The following is an 18,847-nucleotide window of genomic DNA, read 5'->3' on the forward strand; positions in this document are numbered from 1 at the left end:
TAGGTCAGGGTAGTGCATTCCATTGCAGTACAGTGCATTCAAGGACAGGACAGACCGGTACACTGAAGTCTAGGACAGTGCATTGCAGGACCATATTCCAGTATAAGGCAGTGCATTCCAGGACAGGCAAGGACAGGAGAGTGCATTCCAGGATAGTATACTCCAGAACAGGACAGGTCAGAAGGCACAGGACAGGACTGAACAGTGCAGCCGATTGCCCTACAGTAGTTCCAGTCTCGTCTCATGCAGTGATACACTGCACTGCAGTACAACTCCAGCGTGGTTTCAGTGCAGTACAGCCTTGTACAGACACATGGGTCACCCCCATCAAGGGGGGAGTACGAGATGTGGCAGGAATTGGCTCTGGCCCCAGGTTCAGAGCAGCTCCTCTCTCGAAAGATTGTGCAACAGAGGCAGACATTCAAATCAGGAGGTACAAGACGGGGAGAGATCCAGAGAAGCAGTTCATGTCCAGGAGATCCTGGGGCACGTGGTTTTAGAGGCCTGGACGAATCGGGGGGAGGACCTTCCAGCTCCCCCTTTCAACAGCCACTGGTCCAGAGAACCGGATCTGCTCCTGTCCCTGAGATCCGGGATCCCAGGAGCCTCATCCCTCCTCCGGCCTCTCTCCCACTGAAAGGCGGAGGGCAGGGAGCCCGTACCAGCGGCTCTGGTAAAGAGATCCATGGGAAACATCTGCTGAGACTTTCAATAACAGCGTTCGGGGTCACTCGTTACTCTGTGTCGGCACATCTGGCCCGGGACAGCCAGAGAGTGGGACTCAGTGGGACCCGTGGAGGAGGAGAAGAGAGACTGGGAAAGAACAGAGCAAAGCAGGCCGAAGGAGAGAGAGAGAGAGAGAGAGAGAGAGAGAGAGAGAGAGAGAGAGAGAGAGAGAGAGAGAGAGAGAGAGAGAGAGAGAGAGAGAGCGGGGTTGTTTTTGATGTAGTTAAAGTGCAGAAACAAGCCAATTTCTGTCATATAATATTTCACTGCCTGTACATCTGGAGCTACATGTGAAATGGAAAAACAGCACGGAGAGCAGGAGGGAGGGAAGGTGGGAAGAGATCCAGAGGGTAGAGAGAGCGATCCACAGAAATCCTGCCTCTCCTTCCTTCACATGTGCCCTTTCTTGCGTCACAGTTTGTAAAAATAAAAAGATGTTGAAGTTAAAAGCAGCTTCTTGTTCTGTCTGCCCTGCTCTCTCAGCTGGGACAAGGGACAGGGGTAGGGAGCCAGGGGTTGGGTGTTTAGGTGGTGCTGCTGTCAAGACTAGAACTGGGCACCTGACAGCAGTGTGGTCTCACTCAGCCCAGCTGGGGGAGCTGCAGAGCTGCTGTTCCTACTGCTGGAGAACAAGAACTACACCAGCTCCTGCTGCTGTGGGGGCTGCTGTTCCTGCTGCTGGAGAACAAGAACTACACCAGCTCCTGCTGCTGTTCCTACTGCTGGAAGACAAGAACTACACCAGCTCCTGCTGCTGTTCCTACTGCTGGAGGACAAGAACTACACCAGCTCCTGCTGCTGTGGGGGCTGCTGTTCCTGCTGCTGGAGAACAAGAACTACACCAGCTCCTGCTGCTGTTCCTACTGCTGGAAGACAAGAACTACACCAGCTCCTGCTGCTTTTCCTACTGCTGGAAGACAAGAACTACACCAGCTCCTGCTGCTGTGGGGGCTGCTGTTCCTGCTGCTGGAGAACAAGAACTACACCAGCTCCTGCTGCTGTTCCTACTGCTGGAGAACAAGAACTACACCAGCTCCTGCTGCTGTGGGGGCTGCTGTTCCTGCTGCTGGAGAACAAGAACTATAACCCTGCCGCACATTCACTACACAGCCTCCTTTTCCACAATAACTGCACCTGCGCCTTATGCGCTGGAGACAGCCATTTCACTTCTGCTGGAGAAGAAGAACTAAACACTGCTACACAAGCCCCTGTCTCACCAGCTCTATGCCAGCTCCTGGTGAACGAGCACTTCACTAGTCCTATGCCAGCTCCTGTGCACGTGCACTATACAAGCACTACTCAGCTCCTGGTGCACAATCACTATAACACCTCTTTATGTATCAGTACTATTTCACCACCTCCTGGTACAATAGAGGTATCACACCAGTTATCTCACCAACATAACGTTTTCTATTATCTTGCTAATGCAAAATATTACAAAACCTACTCTTACACAACAATTATTATATCACTAGTATATTATAGCACAACTATTTTGGCAACCCCCACTGCTACACAACTATTCCGACATATCCTGCTACTAAACAACTAGTTATAACTATGACACCAGCTACTACTACAGCCTATTACACCACCATATACAGCACAAATATCAAACTCTATCACTAGTTTAAGATGCTGCTTCAAATAATATACCACTTATAAATGGCACCACCTGCTGGTACTGTACAATTATTACAACACCGACTGCTGTTGTACAAGTACAGTATTTCAAAGCCACTCATATTGAACTATTCAATCGCTTATTACTACACTGTTACTAAAGCTACTACATAATGTAAATAATATTTACATTAAGGACATTTCTACATCGGTAGATGTGCGTCTCTGTATACATATGAGTCTCTAAAACTGTGCAATTGTGTCTCAGTGTCACTGCAAGTGGCTCAGTTAGTCCCTGGGACCCTGTGAGTGTGTCACTGTGTCTCAGTGTTGCTGCATATGTGCCAGTGTGTTATTGACAATAACTGCCTGCATCTTGTGGCCTCACACTTCCGGACACAGAGATCAAGTTCCTGCTCTGTGCAGATGACCAGGGCCTGCAGTCGCCCACAGAACAGAGCCTGGCGCTGCTGGGGCAATACTGTCAGACTGAACAAATTTAGACAAGAGCAGAGTTTGAACTGCAGGTATCGGAAGCATAAATTATAAATACTAAATTAAAATTGGAAAAAGATTGAAGGGACTACTTACAAAGACTCGGGTGTATCTGCGGACACATCACTTATAACTTCCAGACAATGTGGGCAGGGATTAAAAAGGCAAACAAAATAGTAAGATATCTAATTTAAAATACAGAATCAATTTAAAACTATAAAACATACTAATATAACCTCATCTAGAATATCGGGCCTGGTTTTGGCGACTGTGATGAGCAGAAGATATTACTGCTCAGGAATCTGAAAAGAGCAAACTGCTATGTTCTGAGATTCAAAGAAATGTCCCACACTTCCAGGCTGAAGGAACTGAACCTTTTGACTCTTAGGGAAGACGAGGGACATGATACTCAGAGACAAAATTCCTCAAAGGAATCAAAGATGATTTCCTCAACACAAGCACTGAAATACAACAAGGTGAACAAGTGGAAACAAGGAAGAGCATTTAAAACTCAGAACAGGAGACACTTTCTTTACACAAAGGTTTGTAGGAGCATGGAACAATCTCACGACACAAATGCACAGAAAAACACAAACAGTAAAGCAGTCCTACACTGTGATGGACACAGTGAAGCACTAGTGCACACTCATACACAAAATGTGAAGAGCCTGGTACAATGCGAACTGATACAAATGTACTAGAGACGGAGAGGCAGGGCAGAGCCCTCATCTGTCCCAGGATTCCTGACATTCCCGCCAGCCAAGGACAGCAGCCGTGTGGGAGGAAGTGCAAACGCCTGTAGATTCCGAACTCCCGACTCACTATCGGGGTTCCGGGTTTCTTGGGGAGACGTACTGCAGTCTAGCCGTGAGCAGAGCCCTGTTATTTCAGGGAGAGGCGCTATACAGAGAAAACTGTATGGGCGGAAGAGGCAAGAGGCTTCAGGGGCCCTTGCTCAAGGTGTGCTAGCTCACACTTCACTGCCCCCAAGTGGCCAACAGCAGCACAGAGGAGGTGAAACAGGCAGGAGATTCCCAGTGAAGAGGCCCAGCAGTACCTCTTTGTAGACTTCCAACACAGGAAAGGCCCGAGCTCCTCTAAACCAGCGACTGCATCACAGGATTCAGACAACACCCCCCCTTTAAGTCTGCAACAGCTCCGACCTCCTGGAGAAGGGGATCTCCGGTGCTGGACTGATTTCCGGGAGAAGCAGTTGTTTGCTTGCTGATCATTGTTAGCCGGATTAATTCCCAGGAGAAGCAGCCGGTACTAATTAAACAGGACCACGGGTGACCACCCCAAGCTTCACCAATAAAAACCAGGCTGCCTTTTCCGCAGGTGGTGCATGACTGGCTCATCTCCGTGTGGGAAGGTAGGCTCACTTTCTTACACACTCTCTGCATTCCTCCACAGTCAATTACTTTATTCTTTTCAATAAGAAGTCCTTTTTTCTTAAAAAAATCATTTCAATATACAACACAATTTTTGACAAGACAATTTTGTATACAGCTAAATTGCAGCTTCACGTTACAGCTCATTCAGAACCTAGGCAAGCAGAGACAGAGAGGACCTTATAGAGGGGAAGAGATGGACGGAGAGGGACAGGACAGAGGGAGGAGAGACTGACAGGGGACAGAGCGAGACGGACATGATTAAGGGAAGAGAGATGGACAGGATAGGTGAGGAGAGATTGACAGTGGACAGAGAGGGGACAGGAGAGAGAGAGAGAGGTGGACAGGAGAAACAGGAGAAACGGATAGTGGAGAGAGGAGGAAAAAGAGAATGAGGGACCAATTCAAATCTTTGTTAGTTCAACATTACAAAGAAATTGACAAACTTTCAAGAAATAAAAAAGTAAGAAAAGCGGAGAAGACAGACAGGGGCAGCTCCCGTCTCACATGCAGTTTTTAGTCTAGTCTGGTTTCTTTCTCGTGAAAAGAAAGTCCACTGTACAGAAGGAGGATCGGTCCTGCCCAGAGCGCAGGGGGGCCCCAGCGAGGGCAGCGCCGGTCTGGGGACCCCCAGCCCCCCGACCTCCCCACCCTCCCGAGAGCTGAGCACAGAGTCCTCTCTCCATTCAGCCTCGCGCCGGAGCCGAGCCCACAGGAAGGACCGCAGGTGCCGCACGGACGAATGGCGTTCCTCAGGGGAAGGGGAGGGGGCAAAAGGTCCTTGCATCGGTTCGGGGGTGCAAGGTCAAAGGTGAAAGGTCAAAGGTCCAGGGTCACGTCTTCATTGAAGAGGGGGGGTGTGTGAGTTCATGTCCCGTGGTAGGTGCAGCCCCCTCCCTCCCCAAACCACCTCCTCTTAGCGGACGACCCCAGGGGACAGTGGGATAGATGTCCAAGAGTCTGTCGGGGAAACCGAGCCATCCCACCCCGACCCCCAGGACCCCTCTCCGCTCCAGAGAGAGCCAGCCAGTGTCCCACGCACCCAAAAACAGTCCGCACCCCCTCGCTGTGCTCCCCCTGCAGAGAGACAGAGAGCCAGTTACTGCAGGACCTGTGGAGGCAGGCAGGCAGGCTGGTGATTTCGGGGCGCAGGGGAGCGACTCGGGGTACCTTGCGTGCTATCTGGAGATGTAGGTGTAGGTCCGGGACGGCGACCGCCCCTCGCTCTGGCCGTTCGAGGACACGTTGAGGAAGTCCCAGATCAGGATGGTGTCGTCGTGGGAGCTGCTGATGATCTGGAACTCGTCGAACTGCAGCCGGAAGACACGGCCGGAGTGCTCCTGCGAGAGGGACAGGGAGGACAGGCCAGGGAGAGTCAGCCCGTACCCCTACACCCCCACACTGCCAGGGCACGGAGAGTCAGCCCGTACCCCCACACTGCCAGGGCACGGAGAGTCAGCCCGTACCCCTACACCCCCAGACTGCCAGGGCACGGAGAGTCAGCCCGTACCCCCACACCCCCAGACTGCCAGGGCACGGAGAGTCAGCCCGTACCCCCACACTGCCAGGGCACGGAGAGTCAGCTCGTACCCCTACACCCCCACACTGCCAGGGCACGGAGAGTCAGCCCGTACCCCTACACCCCCAGACTGCCAGGGCACGGAGAGTCAGCTCGTACCCCTACACCCCCACACTGCCAGGGCACGGAGAGTCAGCCCGTACCCCTACACCCCCACACTGCCAGGGCACGGAGAGTCAGCCCGTACCCCTACACCCCCAGACTGCCAGGGCACGGAGAGTCAGCTCGTACCCCTACACCCCCACACTGCCAGGGCACGGAGAGTCAGCCCGTACCCCTACACCCCCAGACTGCCAGGGCACGGAGAGTCAGCCCGTACCCCCACACCCCCAGACTGCCAGGGCACGGAGAGTCAGCTCGTACCCCTACACCCCCAGACTGCCAGGGCACGGAGAGTCAGCTCGTACCCCCAACACCCCCACACTGCCAGGGCACGGAGAGTCAGCTCATACCCCTACACCCCCAGACTGCCAGGGCACGGAGAGTCAGCTCATACCCCTACACCCCCACACTGCCAGGGCACGGAGAGTCAGCTCGTACCCCTGCACCCCCACACTGCCAGGGCACGGAGAGTCAGCTCGTACCCCTGCACCCCCACACTGCCAGGGCACAGAGAGTCAGCTCGTACCCCTACACACCCAGACTGCCAGGGCACAGAGAGTCAGCTCGTACCCCCAACACCCCCACACTGCCAGGGCACGGAGAGTCAGCTCGTACCCCCAGACTGCCAGGGCACGGAGAGTCAGCTCGTACCCCCGACACCCCCACACTGCCAGGGCACGGAGAGTCAGCTCGTACCCCCAGACTGCCAGGGCACGGAGAGTCAGCTCGTACCCCCAGACCGCCAGGGCACGGAGAGTCAGCTCGTACCCCTACACCCCCACACCCCCAGGGCACGGAGAGTCAGCTCGTACCCCCACACTGCCAGGGCACAGAGAGTCAGCTCGGACCCCTACACCCCCACACCCCCAGACTGACAGGGCACGGAGAGTCAGCTCGTACCCCCGACACCCCCACATCCCCAGGGCACGGAGAGTCAGCTCGTACCCCCACACTGCCAGGGCACGGAGAGTCAGCTCGTACCCCCGACACCCCCACACCCCCAGGGCACGGAGAGTCAGCTCGTACCCCCACACTGCCAGGGCACGGAGAGTCAGCTCGTACCCCCACACTGCCAGGGCACGGAGAGTCTGCTGACATAACCCAGAGGACACCAGTGGAAAAGACAGGGAAGAGACATTAAAGCAGAAAACTGCATTGCACTTCTTTACACAAAGGGCGGTGGGGGTATGGTTCAAACTGCTCAGCCCTACTGTTGAAGCCGATACCCTGGATTCTTTCCAGAAGAAGCTGGATTGATGACCAGACACAGGCGGACTCACCACCAGCGTGCGCAGACACAGGGTGCTGGCTGGGGCACGGGGGTCCAGGGCCGCTTGCAGATCCCACACTTTGATCTTCCTGGAGATGGAAGGAGAGAGAGGAACTAGACACCCTACAGGCAGAGCTAGCGTGAGTCAAGGTGAGGACCAGGGAGCCAGCAAATGTGCTGTCGGGGGTCAGAGCCTGCGGTGCATCAGCCTCAGGAGGCGCTGTGTGTGTGTGTGGTCAGAGCCTGCGGGCCGTCAGCCTCAGGAGGCGGTGTGTGTGTGTGCGTCAGGAGGTGGTGTGTGTGCGTGTGTGCGATGCTCACCCGTCGTAGGCTCCGCTGACGATCCTCTTGTTGTCGAAGCGAATACAGCGAACCAGCTCTTCATGGCCCTCCAGTACCCGAAGACAGGCCCCACACTCGATATCCCACAGCCTGCAGAGACAGAGAGTGAGGGACCGTCCACCCCGTCCATCAGGGCCCTGTACACAGAGCGTGAGGGACCGTCCACTATCTACGTGACGCAGAGGGACACACTGACCGGATGGTGTTGTCCGAGGAGCCGCTGACCACCAGCCGGTCACGGTACTGCAAGCACGCGATGCCTCGCTTGTGTCCGTTCAGAGTGCGCACAAACTCACACGTGCTGGTGCTCCACACCTGAGGGAGCAAACCACCACATCAAGCACCTCACCTCGCCCTCGCAGCCACAACCCCCCCAGAACCTGACCGAGTGAGCCCATTCTTCACCAGGGAACTCGCTCCCTTCGCCCCCTTCCTCTGACCCACCTCCCCAGGTATCGCGGTGGTCCTGACTCCCCCCCGTTCTTGACAGTCCTGATCCTCTGTCCCTGTTCCCCTCTTGTCCCAGTACCTCGGTACCTTGAAGGTCCTGTACCCCTGACGCCCCGTCCATGAACCCTGGTACCTTGAAGGTCCTTTACCCCTGACCCCTGTCCCTATATCTCAGCATCTTGTTGGTCCTACTCCACCCTGTACCTGAACCCTGAAGGTCCTGTACCCCAGAATCTTGATGGTCCTATTCCACCCTGTCCCTGTACCCCAGTACCCTGAAGGTCCTGTACCCCAGAATCTTGTTGGTCCTATTCCACCCTGTAACTGTACCCTGAAGGTCTTGTACCCATGTCCCTGTACCCCAGCACCCTGAAGGTCCTGTACCCCAGTACACTGAAGGTCCTATTCCACCCTGTCCCTGTACCCCAGTACCCTGAAGGTCCTGTATCCCTGTCCCTGTACCCCAGCATCTTGATGGTCCTATTACACCCCGTACCCCAGGACCCTGAAGGTCCTGTACCCCAGCATCTTGATGTTCCTATTCCACCCTGTCCCTGTACCCTGAAGCTCCTGTACCCCCGACCCCTGTCCCTGTACCCCAGTACCTTGATGGTCCTGTCCCCCGAAGCAGACACGATGTACTTGTCGTCGAAGTCCACCACGTTGACGGCGGCGCGGTGGCCCACCAGCACGCGGCGCAGGCTGATGTCGGTGGGAGAGGCCATGTCCCACACGGCGATGGAGCGGTCCTTGGAGCAGGTCACCATCAGCCCGTTACTGAAGCGCAGGTGCAGCACCGCCTCGTTGTGGTGGATCAGGGTGTTCAACACCTCCCCCGAATTCACGTCCCACACGCTGATGAGGAGAGAGGGGGACATAGATCAGACCTGCCTGTGGTGAGAGTGACCACTGCAGAACCTCAGGCCTCACCCACGTCACCCTCCCCACCCAACCAGTCAGCCCACCCCACCCACACCTCCCCCTCCACCCAACCAGTCAGCCCCACCCACACCTCCCTTCCACCCAACCAGTCAGTCCCACCCACACCTCCCCCTCCACCCAACCCGTCAGCCCCACCCACACCTCCCCTCCACCCAACCCGTCAGCCCCACCCACACCGCCCCCTCCACCCAACCCGTCAGCCCGACCCACACCGCCCCCTCCACCCAACCCGTCAGCCCCACCCACACCGCCCCCTCCACCCAACCCGTCAGCCCACCCCACCCACACCTCCCCTCCACCCAACCCGTCAGCCCCACCCACACCTCCCTCTCCACCCAACCCGTCAGCCCCACCCACGCCGCCCTCTCAAACGGGGAGCATCCAGGATGACCGGTCAGCTCCAGGTCGGATCCTCCTGCCCGACGAGGCAAAGCAGCTGGATTAGCTCATCTAATTAAGATGGCTACACTGGGAGTCTGCGCGGCGCTCAGGGTTCACCCGCCACCCTGGCCTCACCGCACGGTGGAGTCGGAGGAGCCCGTGACGATGACCCGCTCGTCATACTGCAGACACAGCACCGAGCCCGTGTGGCCCGTCAGGATCTTCAGGCACTCCAGAGTCTGCTTGTCCCAGATCTGCACGCAGGGAGACGGGCACAGTCAGGAGAGAAAAGTCTGCAGGCCCCCTCCCCCTTCCTCTCCCTCCTCTCCACCCGCCCCCCTCCGACCCTCCTCTTCTCCCCCGCCCCCTCCGGCCCCCCTCCTTCTCCTCCCCCAACCCCCTCTTCTTCTCCAACCTCTCCAGCCCTCTTCTTCCTCTCCCCCGCCCCCCTCCGACACTCTTCTTCTCCCCCCTCTCCACCCCCTCCCTTCCTCCCCTCCGGTCCCATTCCTCTCCTCCCCCTCCCCCGCCCCCCTCCGGCCCACTTCTCCCCCCCATCTTCTTCTCTCTTCCTCTCCCCCGCCCCCCTCCGGCCCTCTTCTTCTCCCCCCTCCTCCTCTCCTCCCTCTCCCCCGCCCCCTCCGGCCCTCTTCTCTCCTCCTCCTCTCCCCGCCCCCCCTCCTCCCCTCCGGTCCCATTCCTCTCCTCCCCCTCCCCCGCCCCCCTCCGGCCCACTTCTCCCCCCCATCTTCTTCTCTCTTCCTCTCCCCCGCCCCCCTCCGGCCCTCTTCTTCTCCCCCCTCCTCCTCTCCTCCCTCTCCCCCGCCCCCTCCGGCCCTCTTCTCTCCTCCTCCTCTCCCCGCCCCCCCTCCTCCCCTCCGGTCCCATTCCTCTCCTCCCCCTCCCCCGCCCCCCTCCGGCCCACTTCTCCCCCCCATCTTCTTCTCTCTTCCTCTCCCCCGCCCCCCTCCGGCCCTCTTCTTCTCCCCCCTCCTCCTCTCCTCCCTCTCCCCCGCCCCCTCCGGCCCTCTTCTCTCCTCCTCCTCTCCCCGCCCCCCCTCCTCCCCTCCGGTCCCATTCCTCTCCTCCCCCTCCCCCGCCCCCCTCCGGCCCACTTCTCCCCCCCATCTTCTTCTCTCTTCCTCTCCCCCGCCCCCCTCCGGCCCTCTTCTTCTCCCCCCTCCTCCTCTCCTCCCTCTCCCCCGCCCCCTCCGGCCCTCTTCTCTCCTCCTCCTCTCCCCGCCCCCCCTCCTCCCCTCCGGTCCCATTCCTCTCCTCCCCCTCCCCCGCCCCCCTCCGGCCCACTTCTCCCCCCCATCTTCTTCTCTCTTCCTCTCCCCCGCCCCCCTCCGGCCCTCTTCTTCTCCCCCCCTCCCCCCCTCCTCCCTCTCCCCCGCCCCCTCCGGCCCTCTTCTCTCCTCCTCCTCTCCCCCGCCCCCCTCCTCCCCTCCGGTCCCATTCCTCTCCTCCCTCCTGCCCTCTGACCTTGATGGAGTTGTCCCTCAGGCCGCTAATGATCTTGTCGTCGTCGTACTGCAGACAGTAAACCCCCTTGCTGTTCTCCGACCGGCACTGGATGCGCTGCAGGTTGTGCCGGCCGCACCGCCAGTTCGCCTCGATGGTCTGGGGGAGGAGGACAGGGAGACTCACTGCGTGTGCCAGAGCAAACAGACAGGGCGAGAGGGCATCTCGCGGCAGACGGGACGGTTACCTCAATGTCCTGTATGATTTTGGGGTACAAGGAGCGGTAGTAAGAGTTCGGCGGGACTTCTGTTGTGCGATTTTTAAAAAGATACTTCTCCCTAGAGGACAAGAAGAACAGAGTGAGCGTCAGTCTGATCACCAGCCAGCACGGCGCAGTGAACAAGGGAGTACTGTAGGGAGACGGTCACAGAGTCAGTGGGGCACAGTCACCAGGACAGCAAGGCAGAGCGGCACAGTCACCAGGATCACAAGTCAGTGAGGCACAGTCACCAGGATCACAAGGCAGAGAGCGTCACTAGGACAGCATGGCAGAGAGGTGCAGTCACTAAGTCAGTGTGGTACAGTCGCCAGCGTGGCAGAGTAACACTGTTACGGAGTCAGTGTGCCATAGTCACCAGGATCGCAAGGCACAATCACTAGGACAGCATGACAAAGGGCCACAGTCACCGAGTCGGTGAGGCACAATCACTAGGACAGCGAGGCAGAGAGGCACAGTCACCGAGTCAGTGGGGCACAATCACCAGGACAGCGAGGCAGAGAGGCACAGCCACCGAGTCAGTGGGGCACAGTCACCAGGACAGCGAGGCAGAGAGGCACAGTCACCGAGTCAGTGGGGCACAATCACCAGGACAACGAGGCAGAGAGGCACAGTCACCGAGTCAGTGGGGCACAATCGCCAGGACAGCGAGGCAGAGAGGCACAGCCACCGAGTCAGTGGGGCACAGTCACCAGGACAGCGAGGCAGAGAGGCACAGTCACCGAGTCAGTGGGGCACAATCACCAGGACAGCGAGGCACAGTCACCGAGTCAGTGGGGCACAAATCGCCAGGACAGCGAGGCAGAGAGGCACAGTCACCGAGTCAGTGGGGCACAATCACCAGGACAGCGAGGCAGAGAGGCACAGTCACCGAGTCAGTGGGGCACAATCGCCAGGACAGCGAGGCAGAGAGGCACAGCCACCGAGTCAGTGGGGCACAGTCACCAGGACAGCGAGGCAGAGAGGCACAGTCACCGAGTCAGTGGGGCACAATCGCCAGGACAGCGAGGCAGAGAGGCACAGCCACCGAGTCGGTGGGGCACAATCACCAGGACAGCATGACAAAGGAGTCCCTCACCACTGGTGCCTCTCGGAGAGCCCCTTCCAGAGGGGGTCTGTCCTGACCATGCGCTCGATCAGCTTCTTCCACAGCATGCCCTCCGAGATGACTCGCTGCCACTCCTTACACACCAGCTCGGCCGCACACAGCGACCGGGCATCCAGGAACGACAGGATGTTCTCCGCTATGTGGTCCAGACCCTGGGCTGGATGGAGGAGGGAAGGAAGAGTGAGTACGCAGAGAGGAAGGCTCGCAGGGGCCACAAACTGTTAGAAACTGATCCGTTCACTCTCCCGTGTCCCTTGGGTGTTTTTCAGTGCATCACGCTCGGAAAGCAGCGGTGCCGCGCGTCACGAGCCGTTGGAGGGCACCAGCACAGGTACGTACCGGGCAGCGCAGTGATGAAGTCCCTCTGTAACATGGGCTTGAGGTAGGAGTTGATGTGTCCGTGCTGGTAGTGACACATGCGGGAGATTAGGTGCTCGACGAACTCAACCTGGTCGGCCTCGGACCACTGGTCAAACAGCTGGATGCACACGTCCTTCTCCTTCTCATAGTTCCCCTCGGAGGGGCGCTTCCTGGAACCCGTCACTGGCCCGTTACTAATCTAGAGAGGCGGGAAGGGAAAGCGACAGAAAGCATCACGGACTCAACTCTCTGACTCTCAACCCAAGGGGAAGGCGCCCCCCCCGATCGGCCCAGCCACCCCACACAGGGGGGAGCGGCCCCGATCAGTCCACCCCCCCCCCCCAGAACAAAGGGGAAGGCAACCCTGATCTGTCCCCCCTCCCGCCACAAAGGGAGGGCAACTCTGAACCATCTCCCCACACTCCTCCACAAGTGAAAGACCACCCTGATCAGTCCGGCACCCCCCACCCTCCCCAACCCGGGAGTGAGACCGACAGGTCAAACCCCCCCACCCCCAGCCAATCCAGAAGCCCATCCACCCGGTGTGGTCCGACGCCCGTCCACAAACCTTGAACACGGTCGTCTTCTTTGGGGAAAGGTCTTCATTCTGAGACTCCATCACAGAGGTGTTCTGAAACCCAAGAGAGAGAAGCAGGGTGACGGAGTCAAAGCGGAGAAGAATTGGGAAAGAGGGAGGCGCTGTCGCAGCAGGAGGATGAGGTTGGGATGGGAGGGAGAAGGGGGGGGGCTCTACATCTCAGACAACAGGCACAGACACAGGGCAGAGAGAGAGACTGGAGAGTGACGGACAGTCGCGTCGGCCTAGCCTGCAGGTGCGGAGCCAATGGCTCGCTCCCTTCCTCATCCCCCACCTTTCCTCTGGCACCCCCAGGTGGTCACCTCCAGTACCGCACCGCTCGAGACCCCACGCGCCCTCGGACACACCCGCGCACCGCGCAAGACGCACAACCCCCTCTCTCTCTCGCTCGCAGCTCCGGCCGGCCGGGATCTTCAGCCCCGGGTGAAGAGGAGATCCGCCCCGGGGGGGGGCACGACCTCTCACGATTCCGTGAGCTACGCCTGGAAAACCCGGTCACGTCGCCACCGAGCCAACGACGTCGACAGCCACGCTCGAAACAGGGAGGACAAGAGGCAGAGGATGAGCTTCCTGCCTGGCGGGACACCCAACGCCAGCGCTAGCTGGACCAGGAGGACGAGCTGCTACACGAGCTGCTGTACGGCCTCATGGGAGCTCCAGCCTCGCACGCGATCCCACCTGCCGCTCCCCGTGAGTTTCCCAGGATTCCCCCCTGTGTCTGGGTGGGTGGGTGTTGGGTGAAGGGGGGTGGGGGGGTGGAAGGGAGAGAGCGGTCACAGAGCAGCACACAGACAGAAGCCGCAGGCAGACGGGCAGACGGACGGAGCCAGGCAGCAGGCACACATGCACACGAACACCCGGGCAGGCAGCCGCCTGCCTCCTGCCGCACCACGGCGCCCCCTGGTGTCGGCCAGCCGCGGGGCTCTTCCTGTCGGGCTGGAGAGGAAGCGGGACGCTTCACTTCCACGTCTGCTACCCCACGGGGGGGCGGGGGAGCTGCTGGTCTGGTCTGGTCTGGGTACGACAGTCCTCAATCGACCAATTGAGGGGGGAAACGGGACGCCCCACCAGGATATGCCAGGTCTGCCAAATTAAAACTATACTGAAGACACGGGGGGGGCAGGGGGGCAGAGGGCAGGTCTGATGCCCATTACTGCATCCCCACACATCTGTGCAAGCAGACTCTGAACAAGGCAGTGAGCTTTAGACCTCCAGCCCTTCTAAATCAAAGCCCTTGAGCTGGTGAACCCCGGAGTGGATCAGACTGCTGTGCACTGGGACCGAGGGTGCAACTGCCCGGCCAGGGGCTGGAGATTTCATTCTCCATCCCCTTTTCAACACTGACACAGGCAGTCGAGAAGCGCTCGCATTGACCAAACTTGCTTCTAGGCTTCCCTCAGTACAGTCTGCCCGGGAGCCCCGCGGCAGGCAATCCTGGCCACGCCCAGTGCGGCCCGGAGGCCCCGCCCACAGTGGGAGGAGCGGCTGCCAGCCCCACCCACGAGAGGAAGTAAGACGGGCACCTGGAGACCCGGGACACTGGGCATGCTCCGCAGGCACCTCAGTGCACACAAACTCTCTGCCACCGAGGAGCAACTCAACCAGAGAGAGCGGGGCACTGAGCACTGCGAGAGAGAGAGAGAGAGAGAGAAGGGGAGGGAGTGAGAAACAGCCATTAGGAGCCACAATCTCTCTCTCACCCACGCACACTGACCCACACACAGCACTGCCTCACACGCACGCCAAGCGCCGCCACGCGCACCGAGACAGGGAAGAGAATCCGACAAAGAGGGGAAGAAGTGGAAAGAGAGAGAGAGAGAGCTGGATAAAGTGAAGAGAGGAGGAGAGGGGGAGAGCAGGAGCACTGCTAGAATGAGCAGCGGACGAATTAGCTGGTGAAGCCAGAGAGCAAAGGCTACAGTCACGTGCTGTGCTCCAGAGTGGCAGAGGAAGGGGGCGAGTGGCCGGCTCTGTGCCCGCTGTGTCTCCCTCTCAAGCCCCCCGCCTCCCTAATCCCGCTCGGACCCCCCGCTCTCGCCCAGAGGCGCAGCTGCTCCGAAGCACAAGCCCACCCCGGCGCTGCTCAGACACGGCTCTCGGATCCCCCCCGCCCCCACGAGCGCCACAGACCCCCAGGCACAGGGCAAGTCCTGCCACAGCTGACCACAGCGAGGGAGCCCCCAGGAGCACGGCAACACTCCGCCCGGCCCCTGCTGGGGCCAGGGGCTGAGCCCAGCCTGTGTGCGAGACAACAGACCGGCAGTGCAGGGCAGTCTGATCCGCCAGACTCAGTCAATTCAATGTCTTCTGTATAGCGCCTTTTACAATGGTCATTGTCACAAAGCAGCTTTACAGATTCCCGGGCCTGAACCCCAAGCGAGCAAGCCCAGGGCGATGGTGCCAAGGAAAAACTCCCTCAGAGTAGGAAGAGACCTTGAGAGGAACCAAGGCTGGGAAGGAGGAGCCCATCCTCTTCCAGCTGGTACCAGGTTAAAGTAGAACAAACACATATGAGCGTCGTCTGCATTCTGTTACATGGTGGGAACAGCACAATCATGTATGGTACTGGCCAACAGTGTCCCGAATGTTCAACTGGTTTCCTTCAGATTTCTTGGGCAGGGCTTTGTAGAGGACCGGCTGTTGATTTTAGGACTGGTAAAGGGAGCTGGATTCTGGATCTAGGCCTCCTAACAGTCAACATCAGAATGGATGGATAGAAAAGAGATAACAGCAAAGTGGTAGTGAGACTGTCAGTAGTGTAAAACCTGGAGTGGATCAGACTGCTGTGTACTGGGAGTCACACTGACAACACTGTAAAGCCTGGAGTGGATCAGACTGCTGTGCACTGGGAGTGTGACTGACAGCACTGTAAAGCCGGGAGTGGATCAGGCTGCTGTGCACTGGGAGTGTGACTGACAGCACTGTAAAGCCTGGAGTGGATCAGGCTGCTGTGCACTGGGAGTGTGACTGACAGCACTGTAAAGCCTGGAGTGGATCAGACTGCTGTGCACTGGGAGTGTGACTGACAGCACTGTAAAGCCTGGAGTGGATCAGACTGCTGTGCACTGGGAGTGTGACTGACAGCACTGTAAAGCCTGGAGTGGATCAGACTGCTGGGGGTCAGAATAAAAAATACTGTATACTCTCCTTCAGCCATGACTGTGAAATATAGTGGCACAGACACTACAACTAAACATTTAGACAACAGGAAATGATCCACAGCCAGAGAAAGCCATCTCATCTCTGGACTAGAACAGTAATGTTCAGAAGCAGGGTATCTGGATATTTTTATTTTTCCACAAATGTCCCTTATCACACTAACGCCCTCCATCCACAAATTCACAGACAGGCACCCCAGCCACACACAAGGCAGGTCCCACAGACAGCAGACCCACACAGAAGCGGACACGCACTGCCACACAAACCAACGCCCCTGACCCAGTCACAGACCAATGAGTCAAGACGCGAACCAGCGCTCCCTCGACCACATCCACAGGCGACAACCCGACTTCGGCTACCGAGGAGTGTCCACCGGTCGCCGCGACTGGATCGAGTACCTCGGGCTGTGGGAGCGAGAGCCGATCCCGGCCAGACGGACAGGCCCGAACTCCGCGACCCGGTTCCGCGTCCCACACTTCCTCCTGCGACGCGGCGACTGGGCCGCGTCTCCGTCTCCAACCCCGCACGCCCGGCCGCGCAGGGGCCACGGACGGGCCCCCGGCGAGCCGCGACGAGGCCGTGCGGAGGCCGCCTGCCGGCGAGCGGCCTGCCGCGTCTGTGCGGGGTCGCCTTCACTCGCAGCCCGGCTCCGTCCCTCTCCGAGCTGGCCCGGGCCGGAGCCCAGGCCCCTGTGGCGCAGTCGAGACCCGGGCCTGACGCTCGGCCCACAAGGCGAACTCTCTGCTCTCTCTCTCTCTCGCCCTGGTCGCGCTCAGACCCCGAAAAGCGAGGTGAAAACTCTTCGAATATCTCGACCTCTCGGGCCCTGTGCCTCTATGCCTGACCCCCCTCCCTCACCACCATCGCCGCCTCCTCCGCCGCCTCTCTCTCCCCCATCTAGGCCGATCTGCCCCCTCGCTACCTCGATCGCGATCCTTCTTCCCTCCGGGGCCGGAGCCGTCCCCTTGCTATGCCCACGCCCGTGGGGAGCGGCGCTCTCCCGACCCCACTCACCATCAGCTCCAGGCTCTTGTCCTCCATGTCCGGCTCCATGTTGTTGTTCCCCCGAAACTCGCTGCGAAAATGGAAACCCAGCCCTGCGTCACTGCGCACGCCGCCCCCGCCCGAGGCCCTGACGTCATCAACGTCATTGCGCAGCTGGGGGGGAGTGGGCGGGGCGGTAAAACCTCTTCCCAAGTCTCTCGCCTCCCCCCTCTTTGGTTCCCCTCTGCGGCGGTGGCCAATCCTGGGCTGGCTTTCAATTGTGCTTTGGGCACCAGTGAAGCCGAGACCCGCCATAGTCAGTTGTGGCAACCATTGAGTTCAGACAAGGCGATGTGAAAGCTGGACATTTCTCATAATCGACATGTCTTTCACACACATCGACAGAGTAGCATTATTCGATGTTACACAGCGTAAAAAGTCGTGACTGGGGCTGGGGGAAACCCCAAGTGATTGTGGAGGCTCCACCTGGGGTACTGTGAACCCTGAGGGATTGGGGTGACCTCAGCCAGGTTACTGTGCTGTGAACCCTGAGGGATTGGGGTACTGTGTTGGGGGGGGGCTCTCTGATTTAGGGTGTGCTACAAGACTAGCCTCACCAGGGCTCCAGGATCATGAAGCTGTCACACCAGACAAAGCAGCTCCCTCCCTCCGCCACTCTTCTTACAAGCTTCTGCCACTGCTGGCAGAGCCCCAGGGATCCAGGATACTCCAGCTCTCTACAACCGAGCTTCCCTGCTGCTCTCGGACGGCGTTGGGGGCCCAGTCCCTACTGTCCCGGCCGGGACAGGCCATGCTTCCCGCATGGAGACGAAAAGCAAAGAATCACAGCGAGAAGGGGGGTGGAGTAGCAAGGAGGAATATGAAACATGAGCAAAACACAAATTCCAACTAAGCAAGAGGTCTTGGACTCGGCTTTGGGGCAGCATGGTGGTGCAGGCGTTAGCATTGCTGCCTTCGCAGAGCTGGGGCCCTGGCTCGGTGTGGAGGTTGTATGTTCCTCCCACCATCCATGTAAGACATGCTGGTAGGTTGACTTCTGGCAAAATTGCCACTGGTGTCAGTGTATCTGTGCCCTGCACTGGCATCCTGGCCAGGGTGTACCCACCCTGGGGCCACTGCTTGCCAACATAGGCTCCAGTTCCCCTGTGACCCCACGTTGGAGGAAGTGGTGAGAAACTGGATGGATAGAGTTGGCTTTGGTAGACCTGTAATCAAATCCAGCACCTGCAGTCAAGATCTTCCATAGCTGAAAATGAGTTAAGTAGGAACCTAAATAAGCTCAATCAGAATACAGCAAAGACCCTTTTTAGTTCATGTCATACAGCAGCATTACAGCGCAGGACAAAACACATCTAGGCACCCAGTTCACCAAAAACCTAAACCTTTCTTTTGTCCCCCTAGTAGCCATTTCTACTCAAAGGACTGTGGTCTAGCAGATCAATTTTACAGAGGAGGGAGGAGCCCAAAATATATTCAGCATGAATGTGGACCCGGTGGAGAGTTTCTGAAACTCTGGGCTTGTTCCCCAAAAAAGTCAAAGACCAGCAAAGCTCCAGGCAAATTGGGATGGTTATG

General features: G+C 58.4%; 1 protein-coding gene across 2 annotated transcripts; it reads right to left on the reverse strand.

Annotated features, from left to right (window-relative positions):
• Window positions 1-4,242: 4,242 nt before the first annotated feature.
• On the reverse strand, window positions 4,243-17,396 carry LOC102686544 (F-box and WD repeat domain-containing 11-B). Of its 2 annotated transcripts, XM_069196068.1 has the most exons (14): window positions 17,282-17,396; window positions 14,632-14,733; window positions 13,079-13,141; window positions 12,490-12,709; window positions 12,121-12,307; window positions 11,013-11,103; window positions 10,787-10,924; window positions 9,437-9,555; window positions 8,584-8,833; window positions 7,725-7,843; window positions 7,508-7,618; window positions 7,197-7,275; window positions 5,406-5,575; window positions 4,243-5,312 (listed from the first exon to the last, which is right to left on the reverse strand). In XM_069196068.1, the coding sequence occupies exons 1-13, from the start codon at window positions 17,318-17,320 to the stop codon at window positions 5,414-5,416; spliced, it is 1,680 nt and encodes a 559-aa protein (XP_069052169.1). In that variant the 5' UTR covers window positions 17,321-17,396; the 3' UTR covers window positions 4,243-5,312; window positions 5,406-5,413. The 2 variants fall into 2 exon arrangements, with proteins under 2 accessions (XP_069052169.1, XP_069052170.1); XM_069196069.1 differs by lacking the exon at window positions 14,632-14,733 and having other exon boundaries at window positions 17,282-17,394.
• Between the last annotated feature and the right edge of the window lie 1,451 nt (window positions 17,397-18,847).

The sequence above is a fragment of the Lepisosteus oculatus genome, chromosome 11, assembly GCF_040954835.1.
Source record: "Lepisosteus oculatus isolate fLepOcu1 chromosome 11, fLepOcu1.hap2, whole genome shotgun sequence".
In the NCBI taxonomy this organism is placed as follows: domain Eukaryota; kingdom Metazoa; phylum Chordata; class Actinopteri; order Semionotiformes; family Lepisosteidae; genus Lepisosteus; species Lepisosteus oculatus.

What these genes read in the sequence shown, in the direction of transcription:
- LOC102686544 (XM_069196068.1), bottom strand. Translation starts at nt 17,320, where the DNA reads ATGGAGCCGGACATGGAGGACAAGAGCCTGGAGCTGATG. An exon ending in CGGGGGACAGGACCATCAAG is followed by an intron (nt 7,844 to 8,583) that starts GTACTGGGGTAC and finishes TTGCTCCCTCAG; the next exon opens with GTGTGGAGCACCAGCACGTG. An exon ending in TCCTCGGACAACACCATCCG is followed by an intron (nt 7,619 to 7,724) that starts GTCAGTGTGTCC and finishes CTGTCTCTGCAG; the next exon opens with GCTGTGGGATATCGAGTGTG.